This window comes from Lissotriton helveticus, chromosome 5_2 (assembly GCF_964261635.1).
Source record: "Lissotriton helveticus chromosome 5_2, aLisHel1.1, whole genome shotgun sequence".
NCBI classification, from domain to species: domain Eukaryota; kingdom Metazoa; phylum Chordata; class Amphibia; order Caudata; family Salamandridae; genus Lissotriton; species Lissotriton helveticus.
Genome location: NC_136066.1, coordinates 16,309,903 through 16,328,404, shown reverse-complemented (window position 1 = coordinate 16,328,404; position 18,502 = coordinate 16,309,903). Strand labels below are relative to the sequence as shown.

The window sequence follows — 18,502 nt, the reverse complement described above, 5'->3', positions numbered from 1 at the left end:
GCATGTATGTCTGACTGCACATATCTGTATTATACAAAAGTCCAACGCTGCTCAGAACATGTATGTCTGACTGCACACATCTGGATAATACAGCAGTAAGTGACCGCTTAGAACATGTTTGTCTGACTGCACATATCTGAATAATACAGCAGTACGGGGTCACTTAGAACTTGTATGTCTGACTACACATATCTGGATAAAACAGCAGTAAGTGACCGCTTAGATCATGTATCTCTGACAGCACATATCTGGATAATATAGCAGTAAGTGACAGCTTAGAACATATATGTCTGAGTGCACATATCTGATTAATACAGCAGTATGGGACTACTTAGAACATGTATGTCTAACTGCACATATCTGGATAACATAGCAGTAAGTGACCGCTTAGAACATGTATGCCTGACTGCACATATATGAATAACACCGCAGTAATGAACCGCTTAGAACACACATGTCTGACTGCACATACCTGAATAACACCACAGTAAGTTACCGCCTAGAACACGCATGTCTGACTGCACATACCTGAATAACACCGCAGTAATGGACCACTTAGAACACACATATCTGACTGCACATATCTGAAAACCTTAGCACTCTGCTAACATGTGACTCTCACAGTGCATGCACTCTGCTAACATATGACTCTCACAGTGCATTCACTCTACTAATATGCGACTCTCACAGTGCATGCACTCTGCTAACATATGACTCTCACAGTGCATTCACTCTACTAATATGCGACTCTCACAGTGCATGCACTCTGTTAACATATGACTCTCACAGTGCATGCACTCTGTTAACATATGACTCTCACAGTGCATGCACCCTGATAACATATGACTCTCACAGTGCATGCACTCTGCTAACATATGACTCTCACAGTGCATGCACCCTGATAACATATGACTCTCACAGTGCATGCACTCTGCTAACATATGACTCTCACAGTGCATTCACTCTACTAATATGCGACTCTCACAGTGCATGCACTCTGTTAACATATGACTCTCACAGTGCATGCACCCTGATAACATATGACTCTCACACTGCATGACCGCTTAGAACAAGTATGTCTGACTGCACATATCTGAATAATACAGCAGTACGGGACTGCTTAGAACATAAACGTCTGACTGCACACATTTGGATAATACAGCAGTAAGTGATTGCTTAGAACATGTGTGTGTGACTGCACATATCTGGATAACACAGCAGTAAGAGAACGCTTGGAACATGTATGTCTGACTGCACATATCTGGATAATACAGCAGTAAGTGACCGCTTAGAACATGTATGTCAGACTGCACTTATATGGATAACACAGCAGTAAGTGACCGCTTACAACATGTCTGTCTGACTGCACATATTTGGATAATACAGCAGTAAGTGACTGCTTAGAACATGTATATCGGAAGTGTTCGTTTTCGGGATGGCATGATCTGTCCTCAGGGTGTCGAAAGAGACAGGGCCTTCCTGATCAAAGAAGCGTCCCATCGCTTTAAAGCGCGCCCCTCGCCATGCCAAAATGAGGTGCCAAGTCCAGGTGTAAAGTCAGGGTTATCGACCAGCGGGGTTAAGGGGGAGGGAGGGTGGTCAGTCTCCTCTACGTATGTACCCGTCCCACACCTTCAGTAGGGAGTGTGTCATCGGCGAGATGTATAGACTTGGGGCCTCATTTATGAAAAGTGACGCATCGCTGCGTGAAAACAGCGATGCATCACTTTTCACTGCACCCTCCTTGCGACATGATTGATGCATCATATTTACAGTATGACGCATCATGTCGCAAGGAGTTACATATACGTCAGTATTTCTGACGTATCTGTATGGCGCAAAAGTGACGCATTGCTGGAGTGTGTCACAAAAGTGACGCAACTCCAGCAATGTATCCTTTCACATGGGGCAAGCCCCATGTGAAAGGGCCTGCGTCAGTCTTACGCCTGCTGTGAGGCAGGCGTAAGAAATTGACGCATTTGCGTCCTAGTAGTGGCGCAGTGAAATCACATAGATTTCACTGCGTCACTTTTATGACGCTTTCTTGCGTCAGAACGCCCCCCTTGCATACATTATACCTGGCGCAGGTATAATGTGGCGCAGGGGTTTACAAAGTGACGCATCTACCTAGATGCGCCACTTTGTAAATATGGTGCAACAAGGTGCATTTTTTACGCCACTGGTGCGTCACGAAAAGTGACGCACCAGCGGCGTAAAAGTGACGCACGGCTTCATAAATGAGGCCTTGGGTGCTTTGTGAGATCATGGAAGAAACAGAACCTTCCCCAGCGAGGGTCCCGCCAGGGCTCTATCCATGGACAGCCGCGGCCTCATTCATGAGGCTGTGCGTCACTTTTCATAAATGAGGCCCCCAGTGTTCCTCTAACTCAGCCTTGGACCACTCCACTATGTGCCGAAGCCGGGCGGCCTGATAGTATCGAAGGAGGCAGGGTATTCCAGGGTTACCTTCTGCTGGGGAAGCCAGCTTTGCTCTTTGCGGGCCTCTTACCCAAATGAAGTGATTCAGTGCGGCCGGTAGGCCCGCAATCGTGCCTGACGGGGGTCAATGGTAGGGCCTGGAAAAGGAAACGGATCCCGGGCAGGGTGGTCATTTTTGAGGTCGCGACACGGCCTAGTAGGGAGAGCGGGTAGTGTCGCCACTGGTCTAATTCGTTCCACACCCGTCTTAGCAACGCTGCATAGTTTAGGACTTTTGTTCTCTCTATTTGTCGGTCAGAGCTGGACTCCCAGGTATGGGATAGATTTGGGCTCCCAATAAAGCGTGTGCTCGTTTTAGCGCCTCAATATCAGGAGGAAGGAGCGTGAGATTGAGAGCCTGAGACTTGTGGAGATTCATTCCAAATACAGACACCCGTACAAACTCATCTAGTTCATTTATAAAAGGGGGCAAGCTCTCCACGGGGTTGCTGACCATAACCATAATGCACTGACGTAACAAAAATTGAGGGGGCCTCCCTGCACGGTACTTAGAGGGGACCCCTCCGGGCTCTATCAGGAGCTCTCCGGCAAGAGTGCAGTGCCGAGGGGGCCCCCTGGAGCTTGGGGACCCCCACACTGTGGGGGCCTGTGTTACACCCCTGCCATAATGTCGTCTGCCTAAAGGCTAATTCGATGCTCTTCCCCTCTGAAGGGAATCCCGCTGATCGTGGATTGGTCTCTCACCCGATGCACAAAGGACTCCATATAAAGAGCAAATAAGAGGGGAGAGAGCGGGCAGCCTTGTCGTGTGGCCCTCCAAATTGGGAACCCCTCAGTGCCCAGTACTTTTACTCTCACCGGGGCCGTCGGGAACCCATAACCACTAAGGACCCAGGATAGGAATCTCTCCCCAATTCCAAAGTGCGTCAGTGTCGCATTCTGGAAGCGCCAGCGGCCCCGGTCAACGGCTTCCTCTGCGTCCACTGATAGTAGCATGCTGGAGCCTTCCTACGGTGAGCTTTGTCTATGATGTGCAGGAGTCTTTTAGTATTATCCGCACATTGTCTCTGCGGGACAAATCCCGCTTGATCGGGGTGTATAAGACCCTGCATAAGGGGGTTAAGGCGGATGCCAGAATACCCGTGAATAACTTTGCATCCGTGTTTTACAGCGATATAGGGTAATAGCTGGCGCAGGATCGCTTGTCTTTCCCAGGCTTGGGAATGACCACTATGGCCGCCTCGAGCATCGAGGTCGGGAGAGAGGCCGAATCTGTGATTGTGTTGAAGAGCCGGGCAAGGACTGGGGCGAGCCCTGAGCAGAAGGCCTTGGAGAAACCGGAGGAAAACCCACCTGGGCCCAGAGATTTCAGCAGTTTCTGCCTAGAAATTGCAAATATGACCTCTTCGACCGATATGAAATCGTCGAGGGAGGACGCCTGCGAGTCCCTCGGTTTGTTCGTAGAGGAGTCGTGGAGGTAACATGTTATGGCCTCAGAGGGGGCAGGTGGATCTGAATATAAAGCTGCATAAAATTCCCTAAAGCGGGCTGCTATGGAAGCCTCCGCCAGCGCCTCCCTGGTGTCTGTCAGGAGGGAATTTACTCCATTGGCATGTCGCTGAGCTCTGAGCTTCGTGGCCAGAAGCATGCCACTCTTGTTGCCATCCAGATAGCAGGAGTGTTTGAGGAGCAGCAGAGCCAATTCCACTCTGTCAAGATCTAGGCTTGCCAGCGGCTTCCTTGCGGCCTCCAGCAGGCGCCAGATCCAGGGGCACCAGTGCTGGGGTGGAGAAGTTCCAGTTCTTGGACCTGTTTCTGCAACTCAGCAACTTTGGTCTTGCGCTGCCTATTCTCGGCAGCTGGGAGAGATATCAGCTCTCCCCTAAAAACTGCCTTCAGTGCATCCCAAAGGATGGGGATTGGGGTGTCTGGATTGTCATTGATTTCCAGGTAATCGCGTACGACAGTCTTGAGCTGCTTGACCACTTCTAGTCTCTACAGTTATGAATTCCAGAGTCTCCAGTGTCTTCGCTCTCTCTCTGCTGGGGATTGTGTATCTCAAGGATCACCGCTGAGTGGTCAGACAGGGCCTTCGCTCCCTCTCTGCTGGGGATTGTGTATCTCAAGGATCACCACTGAGTGGGCAGACAGGACCTTCGCTCACTCTCTGCTGGGGATTGGGTATCTCAAGGATCACCGCTGAGTGGGCAGACAGGACCTTCGCTCATTCTCTGCTGGGGATTGGGTATCTCAAGGATCACCGCTGAGTGGTCAGATAGGGCTCTTCCCTCTCTCTCTGATGGGGATTGTGTATCTCAAGGATCACCGCTGAGTGGGCAGACAGGACCTTCGCTCACTCTCTGCTTGGGATTGGGTATCTTAAGGATCACCGCTGAGTGGGCAGACAGGACCTTCGCTCACTCTCTGCTGGGGATTGTGTATCTCAAGGATCACCACTGAGTGGTCAGACAGGACCTTCGCTCACTCTCTGCTGGGGATTGGGTATCTCAAGGATCACCGCTGAGTGGGCAGACAGGACCTTCGCTCACTCTCTGCTGGGGATTGAGTATCTCAAGGATCACCGCTGAGTGGTCAGATAGGGCTCTTCCCTCTCTCTCTGCTGGGGATTGTGTATCTCAAGGATCACCGCTGAGTGGGCAGACAGGACCTTCGCTCACTCTCTGCTGGGGATTGGGTATCTCAAGGATCACCGCTGAGTGGGCAGACAGGACCTTCGCTCACTCTCTGCTGGGGATTGTGTATCTCAAGGATCACCGCTGAGTGGGCAGACAGGGCCTTCGCTCTCTCTCTGCTGGGGATTGTGTATCTCAAGGATCACCGCTGAGTGGGCAGACAGGACCTTCGCTCACTCTCTGCTGGGGATTGGGTATCTCAAGGATCACCGCTGAGTGGGCAGACAGGACCTTCGCTCACTCTCTGCTGCGGATTGTGTATCTCAAGGATCACCGCTGAGTGGGCAGACAGGACCTTCGCTCACTCTCTGCTGGGGATTGGGTATCTCAAGGATCACCGCTGAGTGGGCAGACAGGGCCTTCGCTCTCTCTCTGCTGGGGATTGTGTATCTCAAGGATCACCGCTGAGTGGGCAGATAGGACCTTCGCTCACTCTCTGCTGGGGATTGTGTATCTGAAGGATCACCGCTGAGTGGTCAGATAGGGCCTTCGCTCACTCTCTGCTGGGGATTGGGTATCTCAAGGATCACCGCTGAGTGGTGAGATCGTGCTCTTGTCTCACTCTCTGCTGGGGATTGTGTATCTCAAGGATCACCGCTGAGTGGTCAGATAGGGCCTTCGCTCACTCTCTGCTGGGGATTGTGTATCTCGAGGATCACCGCTGAGTGGTCAGACAGGACTCTTCGCTCACTCTCTGCCGGGGATTGCGTATCTCAAGGATCACCGCTGAGTGGTCAGATAGGGCCTTCGCTCTCTCTCTGCTGGGGATTGTGTATCTCAAGGATCACCGCTGAGTGGTCAGATAGGGCCTTCGCTCTCTCTCTGCTGGGGATTGTGTATCTCAAGGATCACCGCTGAGTGGGCAGACAGGACCTTCGCTCACTCTCTGCTGGGGATTGGGTATCTCAAGGATCACCGCTGAGTGGGCAGACAGGACCTTCGCTCACTCTCTGCTGGGGATTGTGTATCTCAAGGATCACCGCTGAGTGGGCAGACAGGACCTTCGCTCACTCTCTGCTGGGGATTGGGTATCTCAAGGATCACCGCTGAGTGGGCAGACAGGGCCTTCGCTCTCTCTCTGCTGGGGATTGTGTATCTCAAGGATCACCGCTGAGTGGGCAGATAGGACCTTCGCTCACTCTCTGCTGGGGATTGTGTATCTCAAGGATCACCGCTGAGTGGTCAGATAGGGCCTTCGCTCACTCTCTGCTGGGGATTGGGTATCTCAAGGATCACCGCTGAGTGGTCAGATCGTGCTCTTGGCTCACTCTCTGCTGAGGATTGTGTATCTCAAGGATCACCGCTGAGTGGTCAGATAGGGCCTTCGCTCACTCTCTGCTGGGGATTGTGTATCTCGAGGATCACCGCTGAGTGGTCAGACAGGACTCTTCGCTCACTCTCTGCCAGGGATTGCGTATCTCAAGGATCACCGCTGAGTGGTCAGATAGGGCCTTCGCTCTCTCTCTGCTGGGGATTGTGTATCTCAAGGATCACCGCTGAGTGGGCAGACAGGACCTTCGCTCACTCTCTGCTGGGGATTGGGTATCTCAAGGATCACCGCTGAGTGGTCAGATAGGGCTCTACCCTCTCTCTCTGCTGGGGATTGTGTATCTCAAGGATCACCGCTGAGTGGGCAGACAGGACCTTCGCTCACTCTCTGCTTGGGATTGGGTATCTTAAGGATCACCGCTGAGTGGGCAGACAGGACCTTCGCTCACTCTCTGCTGGGGATTGGGTATCTCAAGGATCACCGCTGAGTGGTCAGATAGGGCTCTTCCCTCTCTCTCTGCTGGGGATTGTGTATCTCAAGGATCACCGCTGAGTGGGCAGACAGGACCTTCGCTCACTCTCTGCTGGGGATTGGGTATCTCAAGGATCACCGCTGAGTGGGCAGACAGGACCTTCGCTCACTCTCTGCTGGGGATTGTGTATCTCAAGGATCACCGCTGAGTGGGCAGACAGGACCTTCGCTCACTCTCTGCTGGGGATTGGGTATCTCAAGGATCACCGCTGAGTGGGCAGACAGGGCCTTCGCTCTCTCTCTGCTGGGGATTGTGTATCTCAAGGATCACCGCTGAGTGGGCAGATAGGACCTTCGCTCACTCTCTGCTGGGGATTGTGTATCTCAAGGATCACCGCTGAGTGGTCAGATAGGGCCTACACTCACTCTCTGCTGGGGATTGGGTATCTCAAGGATCACCGCTGAGTGGTCAGATCGTGCTCTTGGCTCACTCTCTGCTGGGGATTGTGTATCTCAAGGATCACCGCTGAGTGGTCAGATAGGGCCTTCGCTCACTCTCTGCTGGGGATTGTGTATCTCGAGGATTACCGCTGAGTGGTCAGACAGGACTCTTCGCTCACTCTCTGCCGGGGATTGCGTATCTCAAGGATCACCGCTGAGTGGTCAGATAGGGCCTTCGCTCTCTCTCTGCTGGGGATTGTGTATCTCAAGGATCACCGCTGAGTGGTCAGATAGGGCCTTCGCTCTCTCTCTGCTGGGGATTGTGTATCTCAAGGATCACCGCTAAGTGGTCAGATAGGGCTCTTGGCTCAATCTCCACGGAGCCGAGAAGTTGCTGATGGTCTCGTGTTCCTAGAAAATAATCGAAGCGGGTGTTGGGATGGGATGTTCCCACAGATCTGTTAATCCCGCCTCCCTTATCCTGGCAGCCCATCCCCGGACAATGTCCCGGTTCCTCCATCCCTATGAACAGAGCAGCCCATGTTTTTGTCAAAGACTATGTTACGGTCAACTCCTAGTAGACCAGTCTGTCCTGAAACGTCAGGGTCCCCGCTACAGCCTCGCAAATGAAGCACTCTCGCCCCTCATGAGGGGCATCAAGGGTGCCCAGGGCTAGCGTCTGAGAGCCGGGTTGGATTGGGTAAACCAGGAGGCGACCCTTGAGTTCCAGCAGCTTGGGGCCTCTTGAGCCTTGGGATGTGCGTGAGAGTGGACTGGCCACCGCTGCTGTCCTGCACCCAGATGAGGAGAACAGTTTCTGCAGGAAGGCTTTGGGATGAAGCCTGTGGGGGTCCCCAGCAGGGAGGTGGGCCTCCTGGAGGAGGCAGACCTCTGCCCCAATGTGCTTCAGGTAGGGGACGACAGCTTCAAGTTTGCCTGGTTTATTAACCCTTTAACGTTCAGGGAAATTACCTTTAGGGCATCATCTATGGTCCATGTGGATGGGTATGGTCAAGCTAGAGGGTAGTGGTCTGTCCTTTTATCCCCCTAATGGAACTAGGATGTAATGTGGATGCCTGGGATGTGAAAGGTGGTCTGGCAGTGTCCCCGGCTCCCCTGGGTTTACCCCCTCGACAGTGCAGGAAAGTGGTACATTTCAAATAAACATTTATGAACAGATAACATGAACATAGTCTTTGGAAGGGAGAGGCCCATGAAGGCGGCCTCTATCCTCCAACAAGAAAACCAAGGGATGGAGTTCTTGGTGGCCATGAGTCTTCTTGGGGTCCCCCCTCATGGCCCTGTATTGCGTCCGATATGTGGCCCATCAGTAGGAGAGGGCGAACTCTGCGGGTTCAATCAGCACCTCCGGATGCCCGGTCACCCGCCACGCTCTCCAGGACCGCCTTTCTCTCCTGCACCATCAATTCAGGGTCCGGCCACCAAGGGCCCACGGCCTCTGCCTCCGCCGCTCCCAGCGGCCGGGCCCGGCTCCCATCTTGGGTGCTCCCCCTGTTGGTGCCTTGGACAGCTCTGAATCCCTCACTTGAGACCTGTGTTTGTTATATGTGCACTAGCTTACCGGTCGCGCGTTGCTGCGATCTCCGAAGAAAGGAAATTCAAGGAAACTCGTTATGATAACATTCAATTTACATTGTGTCATTTTTATTGAAATTAATTCTTTTTATTGAAAAAATTTCAAAATGTCGTTTTAATTCTATTTATTTATTCGAGTGCTTGTGGATACACGACTTTTTGTTTTTCCGTCTGGTGCGTACATCAGTATTCAAAAGATTATGAGGGCCCTGGGGGGCCGATATTTAAGAAAATGTTATGCCAGAAACCTTCGCAGGAGTGTACTCAACAACTTCCCAAAGTTTAGTGGCGATCGGATGAATGGTGTTTTAATTCTATTAATTTATTCGAGTGCTTGTGGATACACGATTTTTTGTTTGTCCGTCTTGTACGTACATCAGTATTCGAATGATTATGAGGGCCCTGGGTGGCCGATATTTAAGAAAATGTTATGCCAGAAACCTTTGCGGGAGTGTACTCAACAACTTCCCAAAGTTTCGTGGCGATCGGATGAATGGTGTGGTAATGCATAAAGGACAAACGGACAGACAGACAGACAGACAGACATACATTCGTTTTTATATATATAGATTATATGTCATGGTCATGCATGCATTTTCAGACCACTTCACTCAAGGCATGAATCACTATATCGAGGCATGTTTCTTTTGTATGTAGATTAAACATCAGCATCATGTATGCAGTTTCTGATTTAGTCACTAGGTACATGTGTGTGTTCTATGTACATTAGATATCAGGGTCATGGATGCAGTTTCACATTCCCTCACTCAAGGCATGTGTGTGTTATATGTACATTATATGCCAGGGTCATGGATGCAGTTTATAATTCCCTCACTCAAGACCTTTGTGTGTTATATGTGAATTATATGTCAGAGTCATGTATGCAGTTTCACATTCCCTCACTCGAGGCATGTGTGTGTTTTATGTGCATTATATGTCAGGGTCATGGATGAAGTGTCAGACTCCCTCACTCGAACCTGTGTGTTATATGTACATTATATGCCAGGGTCATGGATGAGGGGTCACATTCCATAATTAGAGGCATGTGTGTGTTATATGTGCATTATATGTCAGGGTCATGGATGCAGTTTCACATTCCCTCACTCAAGGCATGCACCGTGAGAGTCTGTAGCATGATCAGTCCCCCGTGAGAGTCTGTACCATGTTCAGCCCCCCGTGAGACTCTTTACCATGTTCAGCCCCCCGTCAGAGTCTGTACCATGTTCAGCCCCCCGTGAGACTCTTTACCATGTTCAGCCCCCCGTGAGAGTCTGTACCATGTTCAGTCACCCTGTGAGAGTGTGTACCATGTTCAACCCCCCCCGTGAGACTCTGTACCATGTTCAGCCCCCGTGAGAGTCTGTAGCATGTTCAGCCCCCCGTGAGAGTCTATAGCATGTTCAGCCCCCGTGAGAGTCTGTAGCATGTTCAGCCACCCTGTGAGAGTCTGTAGCATGTTCAGCCCCCCGTGAGAGTCTGTACCATGTTCAGCCCCCTGTGAGAGTCTGTACCATGTTCAGCCCCCTGTGAGAGTCTGTACCATGTTCAGCCCCCGTGAGAGTCTGTAGCATGTTCAGCCACCCTGTGAGAGTCTGTAGCATGTTCAGCCACCCTGTGAGAGTCTGTACCATGTTCAGCCCCCTGTGAGAGTCTGTACCATGTTCAGCCCCCGTGAGAGTCTGTACCATGTTCAGCCCCCCGTGAGAGTCTGTACCATGTTCAGCCCCCCGTGAGAGTCTGTATCATGTTCAGTCACCCTGTGAGAGTCTATAGCATGTTCAGCCCCCGTGAGAGTCTGTAGCATGTTCAGCCACCCTGTGAGAGTCTGTAGCATGTTCAGCCACCCTGTGAGAGTCTGTACCATGTTCAGCCCCCTGTGAGAGTCTGTACCATGTTCAGCCCCCGTGAGAGTCTGTACCATGTTCAGCCCCCCGTGAGAGTCTGTACCATGTTCAGCCCCCCGTGAGAGTCTGTATCATGTTCAGCCCCCTGTGAGAGTCTGTAGCATGTTCAGCCCCCGTGAGAGTCTGTACCATGTTCAGTCACCCTGTGAGAGTCTGTAGCATGTTCAGCCGCCCTGTGAGAGTCTGTAGCATGTTCAGCCGCCCTGTGAGAGTCTGTACCATGTTCAGCCCCCGTGAGAGTCTGTAGCATGTTCAGCCGCCCTGTGAGAGTCTGTAGCATGTTCAGTCCCCTGTGAGAGTCTGTACCATGTTCAGCCCCCCGTGAGAGTCTGTACCATGTTCAGCCCCCGTGAGAGTCTGTAGCATGTTCAGCCGCCCTGTGAGAGTCTGTAGCATGTTCAGTCCCCTGTGAGAGTCTGGTGTGTTTGTCACCTGCAGTTTTTTTTGAGTGAACCCTGATTTAGTTCTAGTGACAGATCTCTAGGGTGACCTAATGTACATATTTCCTTTAAAAACGTGTCTCTCCCCTGTGACGTTTCTACTGTCACTTTCAGCCCTAAAGGATCCTTAGTATTCCATGAGACCAACTTGATTCTTGGGAGTAGGTCCCCCTCAGCCAAGCTTGCCTGTACGTACAAGCTCTGTGCCTGTTGCCTGAATGTACAAGCCCTGTCCCTGTTGCCTCTATGTACAAGCCCTGTCCCTGTTGCCTGTATGTACAAGCCCTGTGCCTGTTGCCTGTACGTACAAGCCCTGTGCCTGTTGCCTGAATGTACAAGCCCTGTCCCTGTTGCCTCTATGTACAAGCCCTGTGCCTGTTGCCTGTATGTACAAGCCCTGTGCCTGTTGCTTGTATGTACAAGCCCTGCGCCTGTTGCCTGTATTTACAAGCCCTGTCCCTGTTGCCTCTATGTACAAGCCCTGTCCCTGTTGCCTCTATGTACAAGCCCTGTGCCTGTTGCTTGTATGTACAAGCCCTGTGCCTGTTGCCTGTATTTACAAGCCCTGTCCCTGTTGCCTCTATGTACAAGCCCTGTCCCTGTTGCCTCTATGTACAGGCCCTGTGCCTGTTGCCTGTATGTACAAGCCCTGTGCCTGTTGCCTGTATTTACTAGCCCTGTGCCTGTTGCCTGTATGTACAAGCCCTGTGCCTGTTGCCTGTATTTACAAGCCCTGTCCCTGTTGCCTCTATGTACAATCCCTGTCCCTGTTGCCTCTATGTACAAGCCCTGTGCCTGTTGCCTGTATGTACAAGCCCTGTGCCTGTTGCCTGAATGTACAAGCCCTGTTCCTGTTGCCTGAATGCACAAGCCCTGTGCCTGTTGCCTGTATGTACAAGCCCTGTGCCTGTTGCCTGTATTTACAAGCCCTGTGCCTGTTGCCTGTATGTACAAGCCCTGTGCCTGTTGCCTGTATTTACAAGCCCTGTGCCTGTTGCCTGTATGTACACACCCTGTGCCTGTTGTATGTATGTACAAGCCCTGTGCCTGTTGCCTGTATTTACAAGCCCTGTGCCTGTTGCCTGTATGTACAAGCTCTGTGCTTGTTGCCTGTATGTACACGCCCTGTGTCTGTTTCCTGTATTTACAAGCCCTGTGCCTGTTGCCTGTATTTACAAGCCCTGTGTCTGTTTCCTGTATTTACAAGCCCTGTGCCTGTTGCCTGTATGTACAAGCCCTGTCCCTGTTGCCTATATGTACAAGCCCTGTGCCTGCTGCCTGTATTTACAAGCCCTGTGCCTGTTGCCTGTATGTACAAGCCCTGTCCCTGTTGCCTCTATGTACAAGCCCTGTGCCTGTTGCCTGTATGTACAAGCCATGTGCCTGTTGCTTGTATGTACAAGCCCTGTGCCTGTTGCCTGTATTTACAAGCCCTGTCCCTGTTGCCTCTATGTACAAGCCCTGTCCCTGTTGCCTCTATGTACAAGCCCTGTGCCTGTTGCTTGTATGTACAAGCCCTGTGCCTGTTGCCTGTATTTACAAGCCCTGTCCCTGTTGCCTCTATGTACAAGCCCTGTCCCTGTTGCCTCTATGTACAGGCCCTGTGCCTGTTGCCTGTATGTACAAGCCCTGTGCCTGTTGCCTGTATTTACTAGCCCTGTGCCTGTTGCCTGTATGTACAAGCCCTGTGCCTGTTGCCTGTATTTACAAGCCCTGTCCCTGTTGCCTCTATGTACAAGCCCTGTCCCTGTTGCCTCTATGTACAAGCCCTGTGCCTGTTGCCTGTATGTACAAGCCCTGTGCCTGTTGCCTGAATGTACAAGCCCTGTTCCTGTTGCCTGAATGCACAAGCCCTGTGCCTGTTGCCTGTATGTACAAGCCCTGTGCCTGTTGCCTGTATTTACAAGCCCTGTGCCTGTTGCCTGTATGTACAAGCCCTGTGCCTGTTGCCTGTATTTACAAGCCCTGTGCCTGTTGCCTGTATGTACACACCCTGTGCCTGTTGTATGTATGTACAAGCCCTGTGCCTGTTGCCTGTATTTACAAGCCCTGTGCCTGTTGCCTGTATGTACAAGCTCTGTGCTTGTTGCCTGTATGTACAAGCCCTGTGTCTGTTTCCTGTATTTACAAGCCCTGTGCCTGTTGCCTGTATGTACAAGCTCTGTGCTTGTTGCCTGTATGTACATACCCTGTGCCTGTTTCCTGTATTTACAAGCCCTGTGCCTGTTGCCTGTATGTACAAGCTCTGGGCTTGTTGCCTGTATGTTCAAGCCCTGTGCCTGTTTCCTGTATTTACAAGCCCTGTGCCTGTTGCCTGTATGTACAAGCCCTGTGCCTGTTGCATATATGTACAAGCCCTGTGCCTGTTGCAAGTATGTACAAGCCCTGTGCATGTTGCCTGTATGTACAAGCCCTGTGCATGTTGCCTGTATGTACAAGCCCTGTGCTTGTTTCCTGTATTTAAAAGCCCTGTGCCTGTTGGCTGTAAGTACAAGCTCTGTGCCTGTTGCCTGTATTTACAAGCCCTGTGCCTGTTGCCTGTATGTACAAGCCCTGTGCCTGTTGCCTGTATTTACAAGCCCTGTGCCTGTTGCCTGTATGTACAAGCGCTGTGCTTGTTGCCTGTATGTACAAGCCCTGTGCTTGTTGCCTGTATGTACAAGCCCTGTGCCTGTTGCCTGTATGTATAAGCCCTGTGCCTGTTGCCTGTATGTACAAGCTCTGTTCCTGTTGCCTGTATGTACAGGCCCTGTGCTTGTTGCCTGTATGTACAAGCCCTAGGCCTGTTGCCTGTATATGCAAGCCCTGTGCCTGTTGCATGTATGTACAATCCCTGTGCCCTTTTGCCTGAATGTACAAGCCCTGTGCCTGTTTCCTGTATGTACAAGCTCTGTGCTTGTTGCCTGTATGTACAAGCCCTGTGCCTGTTGCCTGTATGTACAAGCCCTGTGCCTGTTGTCTGTATTTACCAGCCCTGTGCCTGTTTCTGTATGTACAAACTCTGTGCCTGTTGCCTGTATTTACAAGCCCTGTGCCTGTTGCCTGTATTTACAAGCCCTGTGCCTGTTGTCTGTATTTACCAGCCCTGTGCCTGTTTCTGTATGTACAAACTCTGTGCATGTTGCCTGTATTTACAAGCTCTGTGCCTGTTGTCTGTATTTACAAGTCCTGTGCCTGTCTCTGTATGTACAAGCCTGTGCCTGTTGTCTGTATTTACCAGCCCTGTGCCTGTTTCTGTATTTAAAAGCCCTGTGCCTGTCTCTGCCTTCTCCTCACTGCCTCTCTCTTTCCTTCCAGGGACTCGCCGGCCCGCCAGGTCTCCCAGGCCCTCCCGGTAAAAGGGGCCCCCGGGTGAGTGTGCACGGACCGTGCAATGCATGGTGGTGGTGGGGGGAGGGGGGGGGGGTTCATGGGGCTGTTGACATTGGTTGAGGGGGGGAGAGAGGGGGGGGGTTGAAGCAAAGGGTTGTTTATTCATAGTCACAGCCTGGGCGCTGCTGGGGGGGGGGGGGGGACTAACCAGGCCTGGCTCCCTGTGAACACTGATGCCTTGGAAAGCCCGTCCCTCTGTTGCCCCCCCTCCCCATTGCTTCTTCTGTAGGAAGGATGTGTTTGATTCCCAAAACACTAGCCAGATCTCTGGAGAGGATGGTGCTGGCACCCCCAGACTCCCCCCCTCCTCTGGCACCCCCAGACTCCCCCCCTCCTCCTCTGGCACCCCCAGACTCCCTCCCCCCTCCACACACTCCGACCCTGTTGTACTGTAGAGGGGGGGGGTCACTCCATCTAACTGAGTCCACGTTCAGTCACCTCACGGTGTCGTACAGCACAGGGTGTACACTCACACTCTATGAGTACTCACAGCACAGGGTAGACCCTCTCCGTCCTCTGAGTACTCACAGCACGGGGTGTGCCTCTCCGTCCTCTGAGTGCTCACAGCACAGGGTAGACCCTCTCCGTCCTCTGAGTACTCACAGCACGGGGTGTGCCTCTCCGTCCTCTGAGTACTCACAGCACAGGGTGGGCCTCTCCGTCCTGTGAGTACTCACAGCACAGGGTGTGCCTCTCCGTCCTCTGAGTACTCACAGCACAGGGTGGGCCTCTCCGTCCTGTGAGTACTCACAGCACGGGGTGTGCCTCCTCATCCTCGGAGTACTCACAGCACGGGGTGTGCCTCTCCGTCCTCTGAGTGCTCACAGCACGGGGTGTGCCTCTCCGTCCTCTGAGTACTCACAGCACGGGGTGTGCCTCTCCGTCCTCTGAGTACTCACAGCACGGGGTGTGCCTCTCCGTCCTCTGAGTACTCACAGCACGGGGTGTGCCTCTCCGTCCTCTGAGTACTCACAGGACAGGGTAGACCCTCTCCGTCCTCTGAGTACTCACAGCACGGGGTGTGCCTCTCCGTCCTCTGAGTACTCACAGCACAGGGTGTGCCTCCTCATCCTCGGAGTACTCACAGCACGGGGTGTGCCTCTCCGTCCTCTGAGTGCTCACAGCACGGGGTGTGCCTCTCCGTCCTCTGAGTACTCACAGCACGGGGTGTGCCTCTCCGTCCTCTGAGTACTCACAGCACGGGGTGTGCCTCTCCGTCCTCTGAGTACTCACAGCACGGGGTGTGCCTCTCCGTCCTCTGAGTACTCACAGGACAGGGTAGACCCTCTCCGTCCTCTGAGTACTCACAGCACGGGGTGTGCCTCTCCGTCCTCTGAGTACTCACAGCACAGGGTGTGCCTCTCCGTCCTCTGAGTACTCACAGCACGGGGTGTGCCTCTCCGTCCTCTGAGTACTCACAGCACGGGGTGTGCCTCTCCGTCCTCTGAGTACTCACAGGACAGGGTAGACCCTCTCCGTCCTCTGAGTACTCACAGCACGGGGTGTGCCTCTCCGTCCTCTGAGTACTCACAGCACAGGGTGGGCCTCTCCGTCCTCTGAGTACTCACAGCACGGGGTGGGCCTCTCCGTCCTCTGAGTACTCACAGCACGGGGTGGGCCTCTCCGTCCTCTGAGTACTCACAGCACAGGGTGTGCCTCTCCGTCCTCTGAGTACTCACAGCACAGGGTGGGCCTCTCCGTCCTCTGAGTACTCACAGCACGGGGTGTGCCTCTCCGTCCTCTGAGTACTCACAGCACGGGGTGGGCCTCTCCGTCCTCTGAGTACTCACAGCACAGGGTGTGCCTCTCCGTCCTCTGAGTACTCACAGCACGGGGTGGGCCTCTCCGTCCTCTGAGTACTCACAGCACGGGGTGTGCCTCTCCGTCCTCTGAGTACTCACAGCACGGGGTGTGCCTCTCCGTCCTCTGAGTACTCACAGCACGGGGTGGGCCTCTCCGTCCTCTGAGTGCTCACAGCACGGGGTGTGCCTCTCCGTCCTCTGAGTACTCACAGCACAGGGTGGGCCTCTCCGTCCTCTGAGTACTCACAGCACGGGGTGTGCCTCTCCGTCCTCTGAGTACTCACAGCACGGGGTGTGCCTCTCCGTCCTCTGAGTACTCACAGGACAGGGTAGACCCTCTCCGTCCTCTGAGTACTCACAGCACGGGGTGTGCCTCTCCGTCCTCTGAGTACTCACAGCACGGGGTGGGCCTCTCCGTCCTCTGAGTACTCACAGCACAGGGTGTGCCTCTCCGTCCTCTGAGTACTCACAGCACGGGGTGGGCCTCTCCGTCCTCTGAGTACTCACAGCACGGGGTGTGCCTCTCCGTCCTCTGAGTACTCACAGCACGGGGTGTGCCTCTCCGTCCTCTGAGTACTCACAGCACGGGGTGTGCCTCTCCGTCCTCTGAGTACTCACAGCACGGGGTGTGCCTCTCCGTCCTCTGAGTACTCACAGGACAGGGTAGACCCTCTCCGTCCTCTGAGTACTCACAGCACGGGGTGTGCCTCTCCGTCCTCTGAGTACTCACAGCACGGGGTGTGCCTCTCCGTCCTCTGAGTACTCACAGCACGGGGTGTGCCTCTCCGTCCTCTGAGTACTCACAGGACAGGGTAGACCCTCTCCGTCCTCTGAGTACTCACAGCACGGGGTGTGCCTCTCCGTCCTCTGAGTACTCACAGCACGGGGTGGGCCTCTCCGTCCTCTGAGTACTCACAGCACGGGGTGGGCCTCTCCGTCCTCTGAGTACTCACAGCACAGGGTGGGCCTCTCCGTCCTGTGAGTACTCACAGCACAGGGTGGGCCTCTCCGTCCTCTGAGTACTCACAGCACAGGGTGGGCCTCTCCGTCCTCTGAGTACTCACAGCACAGGGTGGGCCTCTCCGTCCTCTGAGTACTCACAGCACAGGGTGTGCCTCTCCGTCCTCTGAGTGCTCACAGCACGGGGCGTGCCTCTCCGTCCTCTGAGTACTCACAGCACAGGGTGTGCCTCTCCGTCCTCTGAGTGCTCACAGCACGGGGCGTGCCTCTCCGTCCTCTGAGTACTCACAGCACGGGGTGTGCCTCTCCGTCCTCTGAGTACTCACAGCACGGGGTGTGCCTCTCCGTCCTCTGAGTACTCACAGCACAGGGTGGGCCTCTCCGTCCTGTGAGTACTCACAGCACAGGGTGGGCCTCTCCGTCCTCTGAGTACTCACAGCACAGGGTGGGCCTCTCCGTCCTCTGAGTACTCACAGCACAGGGTGTGCCTCTCCGTCCTCTGAGTGCTCACAGCACGGGGCGTGCCTCTCCGTCCTCTGAGTACTCACAGCACAGGGTGTGCCTCTCCGTCCTCTGAGTGCTCACAGCACGGGGCGTGCCTCTCCGTCCTCTGAGTACTCACAGCACGGGGTGTGCCTCTCCGTCCTCTGAGTACTCACAGCACGGGGTGTGCCTCTCCGTCCTCTGAGTACTCACAGGACAGGGTAGACCCTCTCCGTCCTCTGAGTACTCACAGCACGGGGTGTGCCTCTCCGTCCTCTGAGTACTCACAGCACGGGGTGTGCCTCTCCGTCCTCTGAGTACTCACAGCACGGGGTGGGCCTCTCCGTCCTCTGAGTACTCACAGCACAGGGTGTGCCTCTCCGTCCTCTGAGTACTCACAGCACGGGGTGTGCCTCTCTGTCCTCTGAGTACTCACAGCACGGGGTGTGCCTCTCCGTCCTCTGAGTACTCACAGCACGGGGTGTGCCTCTCCGTCCTCTGAGTACTCACAGCACGGGGTGTGCCTCTCCGTCCTCTGAGTACTCACAGCACGGGGTGTGCCTCTCCGTCCTCTGAGTACTCACAGCACGGGGTGTGCCTCTCCGTCCTCTGAGTACTCACAGGACAGGGT

The 18,502-nt window shown here is 53.7% G+C and overlaps 1 protein-coding gene across 1 annotated transcript in view; it reads left to right on the top strand.

The window, feature by feature from the left end:
• The window catches only part of COL27A1 (collagen type XXVII alpha 1 chain), a 1,232,768-nt gene that overhangs the window by 187,309 nt on the left and 1,026,957 nt on the right, over positions 1-18,502 (top strand). Inside the window, exon 4 of the mRNA XM_078646681.1 lies at positions 14,552-14,605. Coding sequence (XP_078502807.1) covers positions 14,552-14,605 — 54 coding nt within the window. The remainder of the gene's footprint in view (positions 1-14,551; positions 14,606-18,502) is intronic.